The sequence below is a fragment of the Bos indicus genome, chromosome 21 (assembly GCF_029378745.1).
Source record: "Bos indicus isolate NIAB-ARS_2022 breed Sahiwal x Tharparkar chromosome 21, NIAB-ARS_B.indTharparkar_mat_pri_1.0, whole genome shotgun sequence".
NCBI lineage: Eukaryota > Metazoa > Chordata > Mammalia > Artiodactyla > Bovidae > Bos > Bos indicus.
In genome coordinates this window covers 33,676,660-33,698,670 of record NC_091780.1, presented here as the reverse complement: position 1 = coordinate 33,698,670, position 22,011 = coordinate 33,676,660, and the positions used below count along the sequence as shown (strand labels likewise).

Below are 22,011 nucleotides of genomic sequence, written 5' to 3'. Positions count from 1 at the left end.
ATAACAACTTTTTAAAAAAGAAAACCATTAGGAGGGATGTTTTAGGTATCCTGACTGCCAGGAGACCATCTACCAGGGCCTGTTCCTAGTCCTTGGCCTGCTCTGGCCCTTGAGTCAAAAGTTGTAGAAAGAAGGGGCTGACCCAAGATGGGTGCTGGTCTTCTGGGTACCAAGGGGTAGGGCCTTGGGGGGCAGGGGCCCTTCAGGGGTATGAATGAATGATTGCCTATTCCAGAAGTACAGAGGAATCTCCTGGCCTTGTGGGGCCCTGAGTAGCTGTAGCTGCCAACCTACAGTTGACCTTCTCTGGCATCCTGGTGTCAGTTGCTGTCTTCGGCTGGGTAATCCCATGGTCTGGGCTCTAGGCTCCTGGGTCCTCTCACTGGGCCTGCTGGCTCTTCTCTAGGTAGAGGGAGCCTTTCAGGTAAGACTAAGCTGGAGTCCCCTTCCACTTTAGGTAACGGTTTCAAAGCCCACAGGGACTTCCCTGGTGGTCCAGTGGTTAAGAATCCGCCTTCCAATGAAGAGGGTGTGGGTTCAATCCCTGGTCTCAGAGCTAAGATCTCAATTGCCTCCCGGCCAAAACCCAGACATAAAACAGAAGCAATATTGTAAAGACTTAAAAAGGCCATCCCTCTGTGCTACCAAATTTCTCACATCCCAGGGGGCCCAGGAGCTGCTTGAGCTTTGTGAGTCAAGGCCTTCACCTGCCTGTGTCCTCCAGGAAAGCTGCCTTCACGGCCCTATCCTCAGGCCTCTGAGGGGCTCTTAGCTTGGCTTCCCTCCTCGGTCTCCCCAGCCAGGCAGTCTGTTCTCTGCACTGGGCCTGCCCCACAGCTCCCACCTTCCCTGGCGCACACCCAGTGCTCTAGTTTGCTGAGTAGCAACCAGGCCTCACCTTGGCCACCAGCCCCCAAAGCCCTTTGGTCTGAGGGTGGCCGGCCCTAAGGCGGAGGTGACACTGGGACCACACTTTGCCCCCCAGGAGTCCCCATCCCCACCCTGAACCTGTCAGTCCTCTGCCTCTCCTCCTCCTCCTCCACTCCGAACCTCTCCCATGTCTTCCTGTCAGATGACTGCCTAGAAACAAAAGCAATCTCTTATACCAACTTCTGATTGCTCCTGTTATTTAATTTCCCATACCCTAAACAACCAGAGTTTGTCTTGAGGCCAGTAATACCTCTAGCCCCACTACCGTGTCAGGCCAGGTACGAGGAAGCCAGCTCTGTTCCCCTTCCCGCATCTTCTGCAGCCTCCATCTTGCCATGTTCCGCTCCTCAGGGCCTGACCTGAGTATGACGGTGACCTGGAGGGTTTTCCCAGACCTTGGGTGGAGGTGGCTGCCGTGGCTAATGCATGCTGGTCTCCCTGGTGGGGGCAGTGAGGTGCTGTTCCCCTCAGCCCACCTCTGTTGCTCCCTCGGAGTCTAGTCCTTGGCGGAGCTGGAAGGGAGGAAGCCCCCCGTGCTGTGGGGACCTCAGGCTAGGGCCTTTCTGCTCTGGCTCTGCTTCTCAGGGCTGAGCGCTGACTCTGGAAGGCTGGGAGCAGGTTGGGGCAGGAGGAGAGGTCTGGAATTTGGTTTCACTGGAGGAGCAACAGCAGGAAGGGGCACCTGGGGGTGGAGGAAAGGACAAAAACCGGGATCCAGGAATCACAAGGTACCCCAGCATGGCGCTCCCCACCCTCCTCCGCATCCACCTGGCCCTGGGGTCCCCACTTCTCCCAGGCTAAGGAGGAGTCACTGCCTGGTGCTCCAGTGGTGGAGGCAACCCCCCCACTCCCAGATCTCTTTCCCTGTCCCAACTCTTCTGGCCACGTGGGGCCCCGAGTTCTGTCTCTGTCCACCCACCCACTGCAGCATTTCTGAGGGTAAGTGGAACCCATTTAGAGGATTCTGCTTGACCACCCTGGGATCAGCCCCCATTAGTGGGTAAACTTTTGGGGCACAGTGATTGTACCGCCCAGGCTCTGTCAACACCCACTGGGAAATGTCTGCACAAAGCCTTGGCAGCTGGGAGGCAGACCCCACCCAGAGTAAACATCCCAGAGGGACTGACCCCTGTGCCTTACCGTGTCTGGCTGGACACGCCAAAGCAGGTCTTCCGCTTCCACACCTGAAATGGGAAGGCTGGGGTCAGGCCAAGCTTTCCAGCTGGAAGACCCTCAGCTCCCTTGGGTGGGCTCAGGAGGGAAACGAGCCCTCACCTTGACTCAGAGGGTCAAGGGTCCAGCATGTCTCTCAGGAAAACGCCCCTGGCCCAGACAGACACTCACCAGGACCAGTGCAATAAACAGGAGACCCAGGATGATGAGTGCCAGAGCATAGCAGGGGATGGAGGCGTCAGGCTGACCTGAGGATGCAGAACAAAGCAGGGAGATGGCTGGGGCTGGTCACCATTCTTCGAGACCACAGACCCCTGAGAAGGCACAGCCAGGCCTGCAGAGAAGTCCCAAGTGAGGGGTCCTTGCCCAGAAATGCTACAAGAACAGAGCTCTGAAGGTGGGGCCACCTTGGAGGGCTCCCAGGAAGAGAAGGCTGGGCTTGGACCCTACAGATCTGCAGCAGGAAGAAGGGAGGGGAGGAGGGGCAGCAGGCTGCAGAGTCAGGGCAACCAGGGGCAGCAAGGCAACAGGCCTGAGGCAGGAGGCAGATGGATAGAAGATAGAGAGGGAGGCACTGACCGAGGCCTGGGATGACCATCTTCACAGAGAGGCCCTCCGTTTCCCGCAGGGCTCGCAGACCCCGGAGCACGCAGTCCTGCACGATGGCTCGGGCCGGCGCAGGCCTGAAGAAGGTGGTGGCCACCCTGGCGGTCAATGGGTCAGGCCTGGCCAGAGGATCACCACCTGTGTCAGGAGGCTAGAGAACCTAGGGGCCTCACTCAGGAAGGCCGTTTCTCTGAGCCCCTGACCCCACCCACAGAGGCCAGCCCTGGGCCCCTGGTCACCCAGAGCCATCAAGGACTTACTGGAACTTCTCCACCACCACTTGGCTGAAGGGCCGCAGAGGCCTGAGGATGGTGGTCAGCTGGGGAGCAGAGAAGGTGAAGAGGGTCATGGCCTTACTGCAGCCTTGTTGGGGCCCCTCCCTGAGGCCTCCAGCCTCCTGCTCTTCCCTCCCCCTCCCCACTTCACCCATCTCGTCAGTTGCCCCCGAAGTTTCCGGGAGTCAGGGCTGGTTTTGTCCTTCAAGGCCTCGGTGAAGTGTTGGTCCAGGATCTGCAGCCACACTTCACAAAGCACCAGCTCTGCTTTCTCCCCTAGATGGGCGAGGAGGTGGGCATCAGCCCGCACCCCTCTCCTGGGAGCCCTGGGCTGCACACCCCACCTCTACACTCTCAGCCAGCAATCAGCCAAATCCAGTCTGAGGCTCAGTTCAGCCCTGCTGCCTTAGCCCATGAGCTAAAAATACTTTTACATTTTTCAGATAGTTGAAAAACATCCTGTGGCACAATTACATGACATTCAAGTCTCCGTATCTGTCTAGTCGTACTGGCGCACAGCCATGCCCATCTGTCTATGTGATGTCTGTGGCTGCCTTCTCCCTATAAGGGAGCAGTCGAGTAGTTATGACAGACACGATGGCCCACAGAGCCTCTCTCTCCAGCTCCCCATCTAAGGTCCCACATCTGATTCTCTGTGGCCCCAGGACAAGAGTATGTGTGACTGAGATGAAATTCTGTCCATTCTCCAAAGGAGGAACACTGAGACCCGAGAGATTAAGAGGCTGCCGGCCAAGGACACCCAGGGATCCCAGCCCTGACTCACTGTTGGCCCTGACTCACCATTGGCCATGATGCTGGATTTCTGGACAGCAGGATCCATTATGTTCTGGGCCAGGAAATTGGCCAAGCCAGGGAGGTGGGTACCTATGGGGGTCTGAAACTTGTATTCGATGTAAACGCCCACCCACTGGTCCGCGTTACTAGGGCAAGTACGAGGAGGGAGTGCAAGGGTTACAGGCTTGGCCAGCACGTGTTTCTAGAAGCAGGCATCCAGCCTCCCACCCCAGCACATCCTCAGGCTTAGGGCTCCCTGCCTCCTAAGGCAGAGCTTTACAGGGCCAGTTGGGGCTACCCAGGACAAAGCCCTCCCCTGGTGGCCCCTGAGCCCACAGCTCCCATGGCCTGGCTCACAGCCCCCTCTGCCCCAGGGCGGCCCCCAGGAGAGGAGGAAGGTAGGCTGGGCTGCAGGGGGAGAGCCCCACCCACCTGAAGAGGAGCAGGGGGCCCTCCTGGGGATGCGCTGAATAGAATTCTGCCACCACAGCTGTGACCTGTGGGGAGTCTTGGAAGTCAGAGTGGGCCTGGAGCTCTCTCCCGAGACTCAGCATGGGGTGGGGAGGGGCAGGACTGGGGTGAGGTGACTGAGCAGCTCCTTAAACCTTGCATTCTGGGTGCCTCCCTCACTCACACTAGTGCTGGCCCTGGGTAGGGGTGTCTGGTTACAGAGCCTGACCATAACCCCCTGAGATGACCTGTTGCCTGCCCCAGACAACCTCCCCAGTGCCAGGCAGAATGTCATCCCTCAAACTGGGGCCCAGTGGGTAGGGCTGTGTGCCCTTCATGCCTGCCTCCTCCCATAGGGCCATGGCTGGGGCTGCCCCACCCCTCACCCCCAAGCCACAGAGGCCTGCAGTCAAGGAAGGCAAAGTGAGTCCCAGACCTTGGAGGACAGGCCAGAGGCCACCTCACCTGTGGGAGGATCTTCTTTTCCAGTAGGACAAAGGGGGCAGAGCCGGGCAGGAGGAGCAGGGGATGGAAGGGCTCCATGGCTGTGAGATGGACGCTGAGGGTCTCCAGGGCCAGGTCAGTCAGGTTGGACCCTGAGAGCCATGGCTAGGAGTTCAGGAGGCCCTGGGAGCCTCCTGACCCACCACCCCCTGCCTCATGGTTGGGAAAGGGGGTACACCTAAGGAGCACCCCCATCTGTCCATGGGCACCAAGGAGGGGTGGGGGAAGAGGGGTGGGCAGAGACTCACCATCCGAGGCGAGGCTGCTCTCATCCAAGGACAGGTTCCCCAGCATCTGCCCTGCGGCCTTCACTGAGTGGTGCAGGGTCCAGAGGACTTCACGGGCAGAGGGGCCCGGGATGTGGCCCCCAAACACAAGGGAGGCATTCACAGCTGCGGAGTTGGGCCTGTGGACAGACTCCTCCTTACCAGGGGTCCAGGCGGGACAGGGAGACCCCTGGGGGACGGATGAAGACCCGGCTGGTGCACAGGACCAGGGTCCTGAGGAAGGAGGGAGCTGTGGACCGGGTTGCTGTGTGACATCACCCCTCTGGGCCTCAGCTGAGCTCCTGGCTAAAGTAGGGATAATGATTCCTTTCAGCAGGGCTGCGTGGGGACTAATGGTGCAGCCAGGAGAGCACACAGCAGGTGCTTGGGAAAGCCAGTCCCCTTGAACAGCCCAACAAACTGGCTCTGATGGGAACACTGGGAATCCCGCCCAGGGAAAGAGCCGCTGTGAGCAAGCAGGAAGTCAGCCTGAGTCAGGCTGAGAAAAACATCTTCGGTGGTATCACAAGGAGCAGGGGGTCGGGAGAGAGGGAGGTGACAGGCCTGAGGAATCTCTGTAAGCCTGTGGGAGGTGGGCCATGTGGCCACATCCCAAGGAAGCAGCCTGGCCTGAGCACGGGGTTGAAGGAGTTTGTGGGGAAAGATCTGAAAACAAGCAGCCTCAGGACCCAGACTTCCTTCATCCTTCCCCAGAGTACCCGTTTTGTGCTGTGCCCTCCTGGGTTTGGGAAGACAAAGCCTCTGTTCAGACCCAGGGCAGGGAATCCAGAGACTGATTTCAGTTCACAGGGGAAACTTTCTAACCAACTTGGGTCAAGGAAAGATAGTGGTGGTGAACTTCCCGTCACTAAGTATAACCAAGCTTCCATCCAGGTCCACACTGAGCTCACAACTCATATGGGGCTTGATGATTTGGACTTTCTCAACCTTTTCTATAAGATTTCAGGACTGGCATCTGCTGACCAAATCTGGCTTTAGGACTCCCACAGCATCCTCAGAGGCTCAGAACCAGAGAGCCCCACCCCCCCACCCCAGAGAATTTGCACCTGCTTACATGTCATTTAATTTCCCATGTGGTGCTAGTGGTAAAGAACCCACCTGCCAATGCAGGTAGATGTAAGAGACGTGGGTTCAGTCTCTGGGTTGCGAAGATCCCCTGGAGGAGGGCATGGCAACCCACTCCAGTATTGTTGCCTGGAGAGTCCCATGGACAGAGGAGCCTGGTGAGTTACAGTCCACAGGGTTCCACAGAGCCAGACATGACGGAAGTGACTTAGCACACAGGCATGTCATTTAAGGGCTCTTGGCCCAGGGAAGTCCTCTGCCTTATCTACCAGATTCAGGCAAAACCTGGCACCCCTGCCACAATCCTGCAGCTGGAATTGGAGCTCAGAGCAGGCAAGAGGTCCCCTAAGTTTACACAGCCAGAGGTGCAGCCAGATGTGGGCCTCCTGCCTGCCCACTGAGGGCTTTTCTGGCCCTCAAGGCGCTGTGGTGGGGCAGGGCAGGGCAGGGCAGCCTGGCCGGGTACACATGTGGCCTGAGAAGGTGCAGACCGCCTGGCAGACGGGTGGCGGACCCTGAGAGACTCACTCACCTGAATTGCAGGACGCCGATGCCTTCAAAGCTGGAGAAGGCCTCATGATACAGGGACTGGAGCTAGGGGCAGACAGAGCCAGGTGAGGGCCCTCACGGCGCCCCCTTCTCCACAGCGCCAGCTCCCCCTCATTATCTCTGGTCCGGGCCCTGCAGTGGCCTCACTGTCCACCTGGATAGCCCGGGGCCACCCAAGACTTCCCCGCATGGCTACCAGAGACCACTTGCCCACCACCCTTTACTGAGAACCGCAGGGTACCCTCAGCTATCCAGCAAACACACAGCCTTCCCAGGCCTTTCCTTCACTGCAGTTTTACTGAAAATGGCTCTCCAATCCGATTAGCCTGTATGCCCGCAGCCACCACCCTGCAGGCGGCAGCCCCTCCTAATTCCCCCCCGCCCAGCCCGGGCCTCAAGTCTTCTCCAGACAGCCTCTCACCTGTGACCCTGGACCTCAGCCTCTACCCACCTTTCCACCCCAAGGTCCTCACACATCCGTTTCCTCTGTCTAGGAAACGTTTGCTCATTTCATCTGGCTTAGCCTTCTGTCCATCCCAGTTAAAATTCTCCTTCCTCAGAAAGGTGTTCTCTGGGCACCCCCCTGACCCCAGCTATCTAATCCAGTCTTCTGCTTATCCTGTTAGAGTTCCCCACACTCCGTCTCTGCAAGAGTCTCTGCCTGGCTCCGCTTCCTGCTGGAGCCTCTCACAGGACAGGGTCAGCTTTCTACCTCTTGGGCTCCCACTGTGCACCCCACATGTTCCTCCCCACACTGACGAGAAGCCCAGGGCGGGTTTCACTCACTCCATGCTTCCAGAGCCCCCATGGGCACCCCACCCTGGGCCCAGCTGCCCGCATGGAGCTGTGGTTCACAGGGAGAGGCAAGCTGGGATGGGACAGTGTGGGGAAGGGAGCCAACAGAGGGAGAGATGCCAGCTCCGTGGGGCCAGGGTCTGAGTTGTGGGGGGAGGCCCCTCCAAGGGCCAGGGTAGTGGAGGAATAGCAGGAGCCAAAACAGAATAGAGACAGGCCTGTGTGCTCAGAGGCTAGCGAGGTTGGGTGGGCTGGGGTCAGCACTCCTGAGATGAAGGAAGAAGCCCACACCTGATGTCGGATGTTGTCACGCAGCAGCTGGTACTCTGGAGAGGAAGGGTTCCCAAGTGCCACCACTAAGGCTTCATTGGTGATCCTAAAGGTCACAAAGTGAGTCACACGGCTGGGTCGTGGGGAGGAGGATCTCGAGTCCTGCAATGAGACAGTCTGGCGGGGATGAGACAGGGAAGGCGACTGGGGGGAGGCCACAGCTCCTGGGACTCTGGGACAGCCAGCAGGAAGGCCAAGGGCACATCTGAGGGAGAGGGTGGCCAAGGAGGCTGGGCTAGCAGGGACCAATGGCCTAGGCTGGACTGTCCACTGAAGAGCAGCCATCCCTGTAACCGCCGGAGGTGGCTGGGCAGGTGGAAAGCTGGAAACATTGACGAGACGGCCTGCGGTTGTGTGGGGGAGCACAGATGCAGAAGTGTCCTGGGAGGTTCTGGCTCTGGCGGTGAAGGGGGAACCTGGGCCCACGATGGGGGACAGTGATGCCAATGTGGGTGACGGAGATGTAAGTGGGTATGATGGTGGCGGTAATGCTGATGACAACTGTGAAGAGGGTACTGTTGAGAGCAACGGCGACACTGAAGGACCCAGGCCCAGACTGGACTCCAGACCATTTCTAGGGGAGCCCGAGACCACCGTGAGGGCTGCAGAAGCCGTGTCCAGCACTGACCGCACTGTTGCTACAGGAGGAAGCAGCTCTGTCGCAGCCAACATGTGACTGATCGATGCAAACGCAAGTGGGCCCTGGGGTGCTGAGGACACGGCCTTCTCTGGGGCCCTTGGAGCCAACGTCAGAAGTGGGGCGTTCCCTGGCCTGAAGTTGCTGGGCCCTGATGCAGATGGTGTCCAGACCTTGGGGTTGAAGAGGTGCCTGCTCACAGGCTGGGACTGCGGTTGGGGAGAAGCCTGCAGTGGTGATGTGGCAGCGCTCTCTGGAGACCCAGGGACCAAGATCTCCTCTCCATCTCCAGGTGCAGCCACATGGGACACTGGCTGGGACTTGGGGGCGCCGTAGGCTGCAGGCTCAGCTACTGCGGATAGAGCTGCTCTGTGTGTGGCGCCTCCTGGGGTGCCAGAGGGTCCCAAAGGGGCAGTCTGGTTCGGGAGGAGCTGCGAGTCCAGGAGGAAGCCTAGGAGACCTTGCTGGTCCCCGGGGGCCTCTGGGAAAAGGCCTCTTGCCCTCCTGCTAGGAGCCTCCCCTGACCTCTCGACTGAGGGAGAGACCCCTGCAGGGACTGGCACCAAGTGGTTTAATGATGAGAGGAGTATCTTCTTGCTGCCACCTTGCAAAGCAGATGTGCCAGAGGTCCAGGGAGATGGGCCCAGGTCTTCGTGAGCAGGAGGAAGGGGCAGGGCAGGAGCCGAGACCACCAGGACAGCTGCAAACCAGGAGAGCCCTTTTCTATCAGCCGCTTGGTGGGCTGGGAACTGGCCCACAGTCTCAGGTGCCTGCTCTCCCTGCCACCTCCCTGCTTCAGGGGACCCGAGGAGACCCAAACCCTGGCCCTGGCTCTGCCCCGAACCACTGGTCTACCTCCAGAGACTTTTCCCCTCTCTGATCCAAGCCCACCAGAGACAAGGCAACCCTGCCCTGCCACCAGAAAGGGGGACTGTGAGGATAAGAGGGTATACCTCAAGGGTCCCACTCTTTTCTTCCACCCTGTAGCAGGACCCTGTCCCAAGGAAAGTCCTTTCTGGTGAGACCCAGGCTACTGGAGGGGGCTGACAAGTGCTGTTCAGCGTCCAGCAAGGGAACGAGGCAATCACCTCGTCACATTTCCAGAACCCAGGATGCTTGAGGGCTGAAAGGGGTGAGGGATGGGGAGGGCCCCATCTCTGAAAGCCATAATGCTGGGGCGCACTGAGCCCCATGGGGCCAGCCCAACGCCACGTTTCCCCAGTGAGTGACACTGAGTGCCCTTGGGGAGACCCAAGCCTGGGGGACTGAGGAGGGGATCCTTTGAGCTGACAAAGCCAGGCTGACATGAAGATAAGGAAGGTTAGCCCTGATGTGGGAGCCATGGGAGTCCCCGAAGTGAGCTGGCGGGGTCTGGGATGGGCCCCCCTGGGCCACACCCCCACTTACCAGCCAGGAGAATCCCAGCAGATGGAAGCCACTGCCCAGCCATGCTGAAGGCTCCTGCTCAGGCTGCCAAGCCCAGAACCAGATGGGAGGAGGCAGGTGGAAGATTCCCTCCAGATGTCCCTTCAGGAAAGAAGTGCGGCCCAGCCGTGAGCTCTGGTCAGCCGACGCCTCCAGCTATGCCCTGAGCTGCGTCTGCCTGGCCTCCTTCCACAGTCCTGCTCTGCAGCTCAGGCGCAAGTCCCTGTGTCCTCCAGCAAAGCCCTTCTCCCCTTGGGCGGCAGGCTCTGTTGAATGGGGACTTTGTGTGCCAGCCCCACAGCCTGAGAGGTTATAGGCTTGACAATCTATTGAAGAAGAGTGAAAAGTTCTGTCCGGTCTAGGGGTGGGGTGGTCTTCATGGAGGTGGTGAGGGTCTCAGTGATGGAGATGATCTGGGTAGGGGTAGGAGGGGTATTAGTGGTGCTGATGGTGGGGTGGGGGTGGCTGTGGCGACAGTGGCAGTCATGGCAGACTCGTGATGGTGGTGGAGGTAGTAACTGTGGTGGGAGCCCTGCAAGTGTCCATGTGGGATGGGACCTGGTGGAGGGCAGTGATGCCCGTTCCCTGCCCCAGCTCCCACCCCATCAGGCTAGGAGGGGAGTCTGGAGGAGAGCAGATCAGAGAATAGTCCCCATCATGCCCCCTACACTGGGCCCACGTGGAATCCTGGCCAGAGGCCTGGACTGGGGATGTTGAATGTGGAGGTGGGTGGGCTTTAGGTCAAGGGTTCTCCCCAGGTTCCCCTGCAGACCCGGCATTCTAGGCAGACCCAGAGCCTCCTATTGGTCCTTGCTGTGGTCAGTCCTGCTTTCCTCTCACCGCCTCCTTCCTCCCCTCGCCCCCGAAGACACAGGAGGAGAAGGAAGAGGGTGGCCCTAAGAAGCTTTGAGCTACTGAGGGCAGGAAGGGCAGGGGTCTGCTGCCTTCATGGGAGCCAGTTAGGCCTGGGGCCCAGACCATGCTCCACAACTCTCCCTACACCTGGCAGCCGTAGGAGGTTCTCAGCTCTTTCAAAGCCTCTCCTACCAGGCTCCTGGCTTGTATGTGACCTCCAGGAGGGTCCAAGACCTGTCCCAGGTCACTCAGGACAGGCAGGCCGCAGAAACCCCTCAAGGGAAGAGAATCCCTAGAACCCTTCAGAACAGGAAATCAGACCAGAAACTCCCGCCCTCCTTGCCTGCCTCTAGCCACCACCCAGCAACTCCTTCCTGAATGCACCCCTTCCCCTTTCTAAGGGAAAAATTCCCCCATGACCCAACATCACCCTAACACATATATCATCCCAGGATCAGGCAAACGCCCCAGCCCAGCCCTTTTCCTGCCGTTCAACCACAGCTCAACTGCTTTGTAAACCCAAGCTATTCTGTCCACATACCCAGAGACAGCCATCTGCACCCAGCCCCTTCTGCGTGAAGACGTTAAGGGTCCAGACCCCCCAGGCTCTGGGGTGGATGTCCTCCTAAGGGCAGGCTTTGTTCTTTGACGACAACTGCCTCCAGGCCTAGTTTCATTGCCCCCTTTCTCCCCCCTGCCCTTCCACAGGTCTAAATTCTGGCCCATGACCCCATCACCCACTCCGGCACCCCCATTCCATCTCCCTTGCCTGTGCACCCAGGATGCCCAGGTCTTACCTGGTGATGCCAGGAAGCCTCTGTCTCGGGAGATGTCAGTGTTCCACAAAGGAGATGGTGAACGCAGCAATCCCAAACTCTACCTAGATGGGCAGGGCCGCCCCTTTCCCAGGCACCCTCAGGACCAGGAAGGTTTGGTTTCTGATGGCTCTGGTCCAAGAGTAAAGGCCACTCACACCCCAGGCTAGGCTGGACTGGACTCTTTCAGCACTGAGACTGGCTTAACAGTGAGGTCAAAACGTGAGCTCCCAGGGACAGAAGAGGGGTGAGGGACAGAAACGTGCCTGAGGTCCACTCCACGTCACTGGGCAAGGCTATGGGCTTAGGCTCCAGAGGTGGGAGATGAGGACATGCTCTCTCTCTCCATCAAGCCCCTGCTGATCGAGACCAATCTCAGAGAAAGTTCAATCAAGAACTAGGGACTGGGGCTCAGGTCTATGTCTAGGATCAGGGTTTAGGATATGCATGGGAATGAGGCTCAATCTGTGTCCGCATCGGTGCTGGGACTTGCACTTGAGCTGAGCTAGACCTGGGCTGTCTCCACTCTTCCCCTGCACTTCAGTAGGAAGGCCATCCCAACACCTGAAATAACCTGTCTTCCTCCTTGAAATAAAATGAGCGGGAATCTTAACCCTAGATCAAGGATTTCAATAAAAACTTTTAGAAGATTCACAACCTCTGGGGCAGGATCCGGAGCCAAGTGTTGGGTAATATTCCTCTTCTCATGGGCCAGCTCAGGCCCCTCCATCAGGACCTCCCCTCCTCCCAGCTCCACAGCCCTGAGAGGACCACAGTCTAGCCCAGTTATATAGTCTGCTGTTCTGTGTAAGAGCTCTGCTCCCTCTCCATGCCCTGCTCCCTAACACAGCTGAGTAAAGAGGGGAGCCCTCTCTCTCTGTGATCACTGGGGCAGTGGCTTCCTGGGGCAGGAGGAGGGCTACACTGGCGGTCATCCCATGACCCTAGTCCAGCACCAAAAGAGAGGGTGTATGGAGACCCAAAGAGTCCTGGAGATCTATAAAGCAGTGAGTGAGAGGGGGATCCCAAGAGGAGAAACAGGACAGGTCCTCCCAGGACTGACCGGGCAGACATTTGCCTAGACACACCGGGAGTGGGGCCGGTGGATGCTCAGCTTTGCCTCTGTGCCTTCCGGAGGTAAGGCCTCTCTGGCTTCAAAGGTGGGTATGAAGCTGGTCCTCCCTTCCTGGCTGTCTCTTCCGGGCTCCCAATCCTCTAGTAGAGGAGTGGGGGTGGGGTGGGGTGGGGACCAGCTTATATGACTCATGTGCCCCTTGGCAGGTGCCTGCCCATCCAGACCTTAATCCCCCGTTACTTTGCTCCTTAGAGAAGGGCTGCTTTCATGGTTGAGGGCTCTGGCCACTTGACCAGGACAGAACAGGAGGCTCATGGGAGGAACAGGGAGAAGAGTAGGGGAAGGCAGGGCCCTCTGCATCCTCTGCTGAATTCTCAATTCTCCATGAGCCTCTGGCTCTCCTGCCTGGCTGACGTTCATCCTGGCCCACTCCCCAGACCAGCGGCAGCCCATGCTTCTCTCCACTCCCACCCCTGCCCATGGCTGCTGAGGTGGCCACGTGCTAGCTCTGGGAAGGGACAGGAGAAGCGGTGTGAGAGAAGTGGCACCTTCCACTCCATTGTGCTTCCAGGGACGGTGTTCTAGGCCGAGAGAACAGCCTTAGCAAAGCTCTACAGCTAACTCAGTTCATGCACAGGAGGAAGGGTAGACCCCTCCCCGCCGTCCAGACACTTTCCAGAGCCCCCACTTCCCCAGCTCCCTCTGGGGCCCAGCCCAGGCTCCCCCAGGGTCTCAGTTTACAGCTCTGCCCATCATCACATCACTCAGGTACCCAGGGTGTCAACCCACCCATTCCAAGCATGTTGACAGGGTCAGAATCACTCTGTGAGGCCCTGTCAGGAGCAAGTGACAAGCAGAAATCCCAGCTGAATCAGGTCAACTGACTGCCTTCCTGCCTCTGGCCTGCCTCTCCCCAGTCTCTGCCTCACCCGCTACCTGTCCTTCAGCCCCGGGCAATGACAGTGCCCAAGTAGGAAACCTGGCCCCAGACCTGCCCTTTATCTCCAAAGGTACATCCTCTAAGGAGGGTCAGGGGTCTGATACCTAATGCCATTTTTCCTGGGTTTTTCTACCCAGATTGGCCTCTCTCCTGCTGGAACCTCTGGCTGGATTCCCCCGCTTACCAAGTCAGGCTGTGTGTGGTGTTGAAAGTTGAATGAAAGGAAAATCATGGCTCTCATGCAGATGGAAAAATGAACATGTTAGAGATTGTGTTTAACTCAGTATTAATGAGGGAACCAGGCAGGCATTATGACCAGTTCAGGGGAGAATTCAAAGAAGCCTTAATTTATATGGAATAAAGAAATGTTTAAATAGATTTATAAATACTTGTAAAACTTTTTATTTGCTTGATTATAAACAATTATTTTGCATTGCTATCAGTCATCCTCAACATAAGATTGTAAAAAAAAGATTGTAAAAAAATTATATATATATATATATATAGTTTCAGAAGAATGGTTTTAATCAAAGCAACGCATAGTTTTCCACTGGAAACATCTAGTAATTTTTTTTATTCAAAATTTCCTTACAGTGGTCAGATTCTCTGAACTGTGCAGCAAAGGAAATGGGGCTTAGTAAGTACTGGAGATATCAGGGAAGGCTTCCTGGAGGAGAGGGACTGGACAGGATAGGAAAGGGGAGGGCACTAGCAGAGACCGCTAGTTGTCCCCGAATACTTCTCCTATTTTTCATTACTATCTCTTCTTCTTGTTCTTCTTTTTTCATACTGCATGGGATGTGGGGTCTTAGCTCCCCAACCAGGGATTGAACCTGCACCCCCTCATTGGAAGCACAGAGTCCTAACCACTGGACTGCCAGGGAAATTCCCAACTATCCCTTATTCTTAGCTGGGATGCAGTGGTCCGGAATAAAGACTACATATCCCAGCCTCACTTGCAGTAGGTGTGACCATGTGATCTGGTTCCGGCCAATAGGATAAGAGCACCATGATTTCAGTTCAGTCGCTCAGTCCAACTCTTTGCAACCCCATGGACTGCAGAGCACCATGAGGGATGTCCTCGACAGGAAAAAGTGTTACTCTTCGTCATTCTCCTTCTTGCCGACTGAAATGTGAAACTCAAGCTCTTGAACCATGAAGTAGAGACTGTAAATGTCAAATGGTGAAGCAAACAGGAAGGTCCTAGACATCCTTGTGAAGTCACCTGACCAGTTGTGGACTATCTACCTCCAAACTTGTTTGGGTATGAGAGGGAAATAGATGTCTATGTTATTCAAGCCACTGTTATTTGGGGCTTTCTATTTTTCACTGCCCTAGCCCTGACTTTACACCTGTATTGGGTAGAAACTATGCCTGGCCTTCCTTCTCTGACTTGGCAGCACCCGACTCAGCTGACATGAACAGAGCTCACTCAGTGGGAGCAGTGGGCAGTCTTTGGGGGCACACATCCCTTCCAGGCAACCCACACTTTTAGGCGCTCTTAGCCCTTTATGATTTTGCTTTCTTCATACTTCGCCATGTCTCCCCAACAAGCACCCTCCACTTGGGCTAAGTGGGAACACTCATTCTTTCCAGGTACATTTCCAACTCCATGCTTTTGCTCCTGACTCAAGGGGTAGGTACTATGAACCGCCGATTGAAGTGAAGTGAAAGTTGCTCAGTCGTGTCCGACTCTTTGTGATCCCATGGACTATAGAGTCCATGGCATTCTCTAGGCCAGAATATTGGAGTGGGTAGCCTTTCTCTTCTCCAGGTGATCTTCCAAACCCAGGGATTGAACCCAGGTCTCCCCCATTGCAGGCGGATTCTTTACCGGCCGAACCACAAGGGAATCCCATTAACCAAGGAAAAAATTGGAAAACCAGCACAATGTCTACCTTTAATAAAAACACTGGCTGCAGAGAAATAGAAATCTGCATGAAGGCATCAGAGAGTCAACTCAACAGTGAAGAATTCCTAGACCAAGATACAAGTACGAGATGAAAACGGTTCAGCATTTGGAGCTGCATTTCCCATGGGGGTGTTTGTCGATTCTAAAAAGGTGGCTGAGAAGCTGATCAGTACTTTGAAGAGCTTCTAGGTTACTATAGAGACAAAGGTTGAAGTCCAGGACCTGCCAAAGTTTGGGGTAGGGTGTGCGTATGTTCTTATAAACCTACAGACCATTGGTATGGAACTCTGGATGGCTATAGACGGCTGTATCTTGGGAGTAAGGGTGATCTGGAAGTAAGCCAAATCTCACATAAACTGCAGCCCAGTTTTCAGTCTCAATTCATAAAATTGGATTACAATTATCTTGAATTGCTCTTGAATTCAGGCCCTGGGATAGGAAAATGAAATTGTCTCTGGTGGAAGATAACATTATCTTAATCCTCAAAACATTTTACAAGCTACTGTTTTTAAAATGTTTGGCACACAGCTAAAGCAATGAGGCCCAGAAGGAGACAAGAAAACACAAACCAAGAATTAATGAAAGCAGCAGACAATAGAAAGCCCCTCAGAGGATGGCTGCAAAACTCTCAACTTCAAGCCTGACTGGGGCAAGGGCTATTCGTGAAAACTAGAGACTCTTGAGTTCTCAAATGAATTTGAAGAAGCCAAGCAAACCTCTGAGGCGGGTTTAAAACATAAGGCAAACATTCCTCAGCTCAAAGAAGGTTTACAGACCATGGAGGCTTGGTTGGCAGAGAAGAAATGCATGAACCCTTTCAATACACTCATTCTGTCCTGGGAGCTGGAGAGTGATCCCAGGACAAGGACACAGCTCACTAACCCTACCTACCAGGAACTAACAGAGCAACTATGAAACAAGCCATTGAACCTAGACACAAAACTTCAAAATCCCTGATCATGACTACTCTACTCTCAGCGTCCTCCTCAGAGTCAGTGTGGGCAGGATGCCTGAGGAGGAGGACGTTGTGACACCTGCACCATCACCTCCTCCCCAAAAGCAGACCAAGCCGGAGCCAAAGGAAGAAGATTTTTCCAGAGAAGAAGCAGGCACTGAAAGACAAAGAACCAGGGGATGATAACGAGAAAGGTTTTGACACAGCCTTGAAGCTCCATGACAGAGCCATGGGCCTGGACTCCACCAACATGGTTTATGTGACCAATCAAGCAGTCATGTTCTTTGCAAAGGGTGACTACGGTGAATGCCAGGAGCTTTGTGAGAAGACCACTGAAGTGGGCCAGAAGGACTATCAACAGATGGCCAGAGCTTATGCTCGAATTGGCAACTCTTATTTCGAAGAAGAAAAGTACAAGGACGCCGTCCATTTTTATAAGTCTCCAGCAGAGCACTGAATCCCAGGTGTGCTCCAAACATGTCAACCGAGCACTGAACTGAGCTCCCTCTGCTATCCAGCAGCTTCCCACTAGCTAGTTTACATATGGTAGGGGTATACATGTCAATACTACTCAGCTCGGTGCTCTGTGATAATCTAGACGGGTGGAATGGGGAGTGGGGTGGGAGGGAGGCTTGGGGGGAGGGGATACATGTAAACACATGGGTGATTCACAATGTTGTACAGCAGAAACTAACACAGCATTGTAAAGCAATTATACTCCAATTAAAAAAGAGTGCCAACAGAAAGAGAAAATCCTGAAGGAGCAAGAGCCTCCATACGCTCTGAGTTGGCTTCAGAGGAGAAGAACAAAGGCAATGAATGTTTTCAGGACAGGGACTCTCCCCACCCCAGGAAGCATTTAGACAGAATCCATCAAACAGAACCCAAACAATGCCAGATTGTACAGTGACTGTACAGTGTACAAATTGTACAGTGATCCAGCCCGCTATAGCAAACTCCTGTGGTTTTAGGTGGTACTCAAGAACTGTGAAGACTGTATTCAGCCAGAACCAACCTTCATCAAGGGTTTTCCATGGAAAGTAGTTGCCCTCGAAGTGATGAAAGACTACAGACAGGTCACAAATGTCCAACCAGAAGGCACCATACCTGGACTCCAATCATAAAGGAGGTGATATATGGTTACCAATGCTACGTGATGGCCCAGGACAACTGACATGACAGCCTGAAGGTGTGAGGTGAGGGGCCATGGCCGCCTGAAGGTGCAGCAGATGACAAGGGGCCCTGCCTCATCCTGGGACAGATGCAGAAGTGCCTCTAGGAATGTAAATTGGTGCAGCTACAATTTACAGTGGGAGACACTATGGAGGTTCCTCAAAAAACAAAACAAAAAAGAGTTGCCATATGACCCAGCAAGCCCACTCCTGGCCATATACCCTGAAAAAACTATAATTAGAAAAGATACATGCATAGGAATTCCCTGGTGGTCCAGTGGTTAGGACTCCATGCTTCCACTGCAGGGGCCACAGGTTTGATCTCTGGTCAGGGAACTACAACCTCACATGCCACACAGCATGTCCAAAAAAAAGAAAAAGGACAGACATACCCCTATGTTCATAAGCAGAACTGTTCCCAATAGCCAAGACATGGAAACAACCTAAATGTCCATCAGCAGATGAATGGATAGAGATGTGGTTTATGTGTGCGCATGCGCGCACGTGTGTGTGTGTGTGTGTGTATATTATATATATAATACATATAATGAAATTTTAATCAGTCATCAAAAAATGCCACTTACAGCAACATGGATGGACCTACAGATGATCACGCTAAGCAAAGTCAGTCAGAAAGAGAAAGACAAATACCATATGATATCACTTATGGTAAACCTAGACAACATATTAAAAAGCAGAGATATTACTTTGCCAACAAAGGCCCATATAGTCAAAGCAACGGTTTTTCCAGTAGTCATGTATGGATGTGAAAGTCGAGCCATAAATAGGCTGAGTGCTGAAGAATTGATGCTTTTGAACTGTGGTGTTAGAGAAGACTCTTGAGAGTCCCTTGGACTATAAGGAGATCAAACCAGTCAATCCTAAAGGAAATGAATCTTGAATATTCATTAGAAGGACTGATGCTGAAGCTGAGGCTCCAATACTTTGGCCACCTGATGTGAAAAGCTGACTCATTAGAAAAGACCCTGATGCTGGGAAAGATTGAAGGCAGGAGGAGAGGGGGACAACAGAGGATGAGATGGTTGGATGGCATCACTGACTCAATGGACATGAGTTTGAGCAAGATCTGGGAGATGGGGAAGGACAGGGAAGGCCGGCGTGCTGCAGTCCATGGGGTTGCAAAGAGTTGGACACGACTGAGCAATTGAACAAAAACAGTATGTGGAATCTAATATATGATATAAATCAATATATCTGTGAAACAAAAACAGACTCACAGATACAGAGAACAGACTTTTGGTTGCCAAAAGGTAGGTGAGGGAAGGACTGGCGGTGTGGGTTAGCAGAGGCAAACTCTTATATATAAGATGGATAAACAACAAGGTCCTACTGTATCACACAGGGAACTATATTCAATACCCTGCGACAAACCATAATGGAAAAGCACAGGAAAGCACACACACACACACACACACACACACACACACACACACACACACACACACACACAGGTGAGACGGCCCTAAGACCTGGGACCCTTGCTACAATGCTTGCACCTGAACAAACATCTCCCAGAGCAACAAGATACAAGGAAACTATGGGGACTAAAAATACTTATTTTTAGCAAGTTTGCATGCCCTGTTGGGGCAAATTCTCAACAAGACACAAAAAGACCAACTGCCAATTCTGAAGAGCTGGGGGAAAAAGTAGGGGCTCAGGAGCAAAAGCAGGGTACTGTGCATGCCCCCTGCACACACCACCACCTAAAGGGTGGGTAATCCACCTAAGCCACCCTTGGACACACCCCACCCTCACCTCATATAAGGAACCAGCTTGCCCACTCCCCAGTGAGTGAGAAAGCAAGGGAATCTGTTACTTGTTCTCGCTCCTCCCTGCTACAGCAGGGGCCCCAGTAAAGCCTTGCCTGAATTTCTTGTCTGGCCTCTGATCAATTTCTATTGATTAAGGAGACCAAGAACTCTGGTTGGTAACATATGTATAACTGAGTCACTTTATTGTACATAAGAAGTTAACACAGCATTTTAAATCAACTATGCTTCAATCCACCCTGAATATTCATTGGAAGTATTGATGCTGAAGCTGAAGCTCCAATACTTTTGCCACCTGATGAAAGGGTCCTTGGAAAAGACCCTGATGCTGGGAAAGATTGAAGGCAGGAAGAGAAGGGGACGACAGAGGATGAGATGGTTGGATGGCATCACTGACTCAATGGACATGAGTTTGAGCAAGCTCTGGGAGATGGGGAAGGACAGGAAGTCTGGCGTGCTACAGTCCGTGGGGTCGCAAAGAGCCGGACATGACCGAGTGACTGAACAATAATCCTTCAATAGCATTAAAGAAGTACATTTAGGCGGTGCTAGTGGTAAAGAACCCGCCTGCCAATGCAGGAGGCACTAAGTGAACATTCAAGAATATTGTCATGGCACAGAAGATTCAGAAACTGATGGATATGGATCTGATTGAAGTCTAGGGATGATGTACTCAGGATCCTCCATCCTTTCACCCTCACGTGGAAAGAGGAGCCGGGATTGCAGTAACCAACATGAAGCAGGAGGGAGAGAGGGCAGGTGGGGAGTGCCAACTTACCTTTAAATACTTACACAGATCTATGTGGAAGACACAGAGGCATGTACTCAGATGTTCATGGCACACTGCCTCTGGGCCCTCCCAGCACATGCATGGCCTCTCCTGCTGCCCTGGGGTTCCACGTCTCTCTCTCCTGACTCCCACTCACTGTCTCAGCTGCTCCTTCACAGTTGGTTACTTTTCACTTGTGCCAGCGGGCATGTATAGGGAGGAGAGGATGTTTTTCCCAACCTCAGATACTGAGGTAGGAAATAGATGTGCCCCTGGGCTGGACAGCTGGTATTTGTCAAGTGGAGTAAAATTGAAGCTTTGTTCTCACCCAGACACTCCAAGGACAAAGCTAGTGGTAGAAGCTGAACTTTGTTGAAGTAAAGAGATAAGATGACCACTCCTGAGGTCAAGGAAAACTTCCCCATCTGCACATGCACAGGGAGGCTCCTTGGGTATCAAAAATGGAGGGGACACCACCCCATAATAGGTGTACCCCATAACAATAATATCCCCACTGCCTTCTGCAGCAGAACCCATCTTAGGAAAATGTGCATGCGTGTTGGGGAGAGTCCTAGAACAGGTCAGTCATGGGAAAAGAAAAAACTGGCCAAAGGAAAACAAAAACCCTGAAGAACTGTCCTATATAAGGGATTAAACCACCTCTTCACTGTACTCTTTCTCATTAGGAAGGACACCCACACCCTTTCTCTCTAGGTTTGTATTTCTGCCCAGCTTCTGTCCTAAATAAACAAACTTTCTCTCTGTGCTCTTCCACTTGTTGTGCTGTGTCTCTAATAATAAACTTTGTACCTATTACAGTTTTTGCCTCCGTGAAATATTTTTGCTTTCAGTGGGGGTAAGAGCCAGGGCAACTTTGCTTCCAGCTTCTAGCCTCTGGTGTCTAGTGACTAAGAGTCCTGATTTTCATCCAGGCTGCTCAGGTCCAATTCCTGGGCAGGGAACTAAAGTCTCTCTTCAGGACTGCTCACTGCTGTCTCTCTGAAATAAGAACCAACTGTCTTCACATTGTTAATTCTATGTTCTCTTCCAACAAAATAAGCCAGTCAGGAATGGTTATTTAAAAGAGAGAGAGAGAAGAAAAAATAAACACCCCCAGAGAGATCAGATATTGGAATTATCAGACTAAAAAATAACCATGCTATGTGCAAGACTGAGAAAAAATTTAAAACTACCAAAGTATAAAAAAAGGCACAGCAGGTTAGAAAAAACCCTAAATAGAAAAATACAATAATTAATGGTTTTCACAGTCAATTAGACAAAACTGAAGAGAGAATTAGTGAGTTTGTAGATAGGTCAGAAGAAAATATTCTGAATTAAACATAAAGAGACTAAAGAATAACACATGTGGAAGAGAGAATAGGAGATACGGAGGCTACACTAAGTAAATAAAATATGCCTTCAATTAGAATCAAAGAGGGGAAAGAGATCATGAAGTTGAAGCAATATTTTTAAAAATGACAGGATTTTTTTAAATAATGAAGCTTTATAAATTCCAAGCAAAATAAATAAAATTAATTATACTCCTAGCTACATTATGGTAAAATATCAGAAAACCAAAGACAATTTTTTAAAATCTTAACAGAATTTGAGGGGAAAAGTCAACTTGCCTTCAAAGGAGCAAAAATTAGGTTGAAAGCTGACTTCTCAACAGAAACAGCTGGAAAGAGAAGACCATCCATGACCTTCAATGAGCTAAAAGAAAATGACTGCCGTGTCAAGTTCAAGACAGCAAAAACGTATGTCAGAAAAGGAGACACAAAAGAAGATATTGAGGCAGTCTGAGCACAGGTTGGAAAAGAATTTCCAGACACAGAGTATTTCAGAAGGGAGTGAGTTTATTAAGAGCAAGGAGCAGAGATACTGAAGGTGCTATGAGCACAGCACTC

The 22,011-nt window shown here is 53.1% G+C and overlaps 1 protein-coding gene and 1 pseudogene across 1 annotated transcript; one reads left to right on the top strand and one right to left on the bottom strand.

The window, feature by feature from the left end:
- Positions 1–1,124: 1,124 nt before the first annotated feature.
- LOC109575273 (taste receptor cell protein 1-like) lies at positions 1,125–3,825 on the bottom strand. The gene is made up of 7 exons (XM_019983268.2): positions 3,769–3,825; positions 3,136–3,330; positions 2,970–3,028; positions 2,683–2,828; positions 2,275–2,351; positions 2,071–2,114; positions 1,125–1,612 (listed from the first exon to the last, which is right to left on the bottom strand). The coding sequence occupies exons 1-7, from the start codon at positions 3,823–3,825 to the stop codon at positions 1,582–1,584; spliced, it is 609 nt and encodes a 202-aa protein (XP_019838827.2). The 3' UTR covers positions 1,125–1,581.
- Positions 3,826–8,186: 4,361 nt separating this feature from the next.
- LOC109575198 (stress-induced-phosphoprotein 1-like) lies at positions 8,187–17,568 on the top strand (annotated as a pseudogene).
- The last annotated feature ends 4,443 nt before the right edge of the window (positions 17,569–22,011 follow it).

Bases quoted from the DNA above. Each gene is read 5' to 3' on its own strand.
- LOC109575273 (XM_019983268.2), bottom strand. From the start codon at position 3,825: ATGGATCCTGCTGTCCAGAAATCCAGCATCATGGCCAATGGTGAGTCA. The intron at 2,115-2,274 runs GTGAGTGTCTGT...TTCCCATTTCAG, and splicing joins TGTTTATTGCACTGGTCCTG to GTGTGGAAGCGGAAGACCTG. The intron at 1,613-2,070 runs GTAAGGCACAGG...CTCCACCCCCAG, and splicing joins GGCGTGTCCAGCCAGACACG to GTGCCCCTTCCTGCTGTTGC.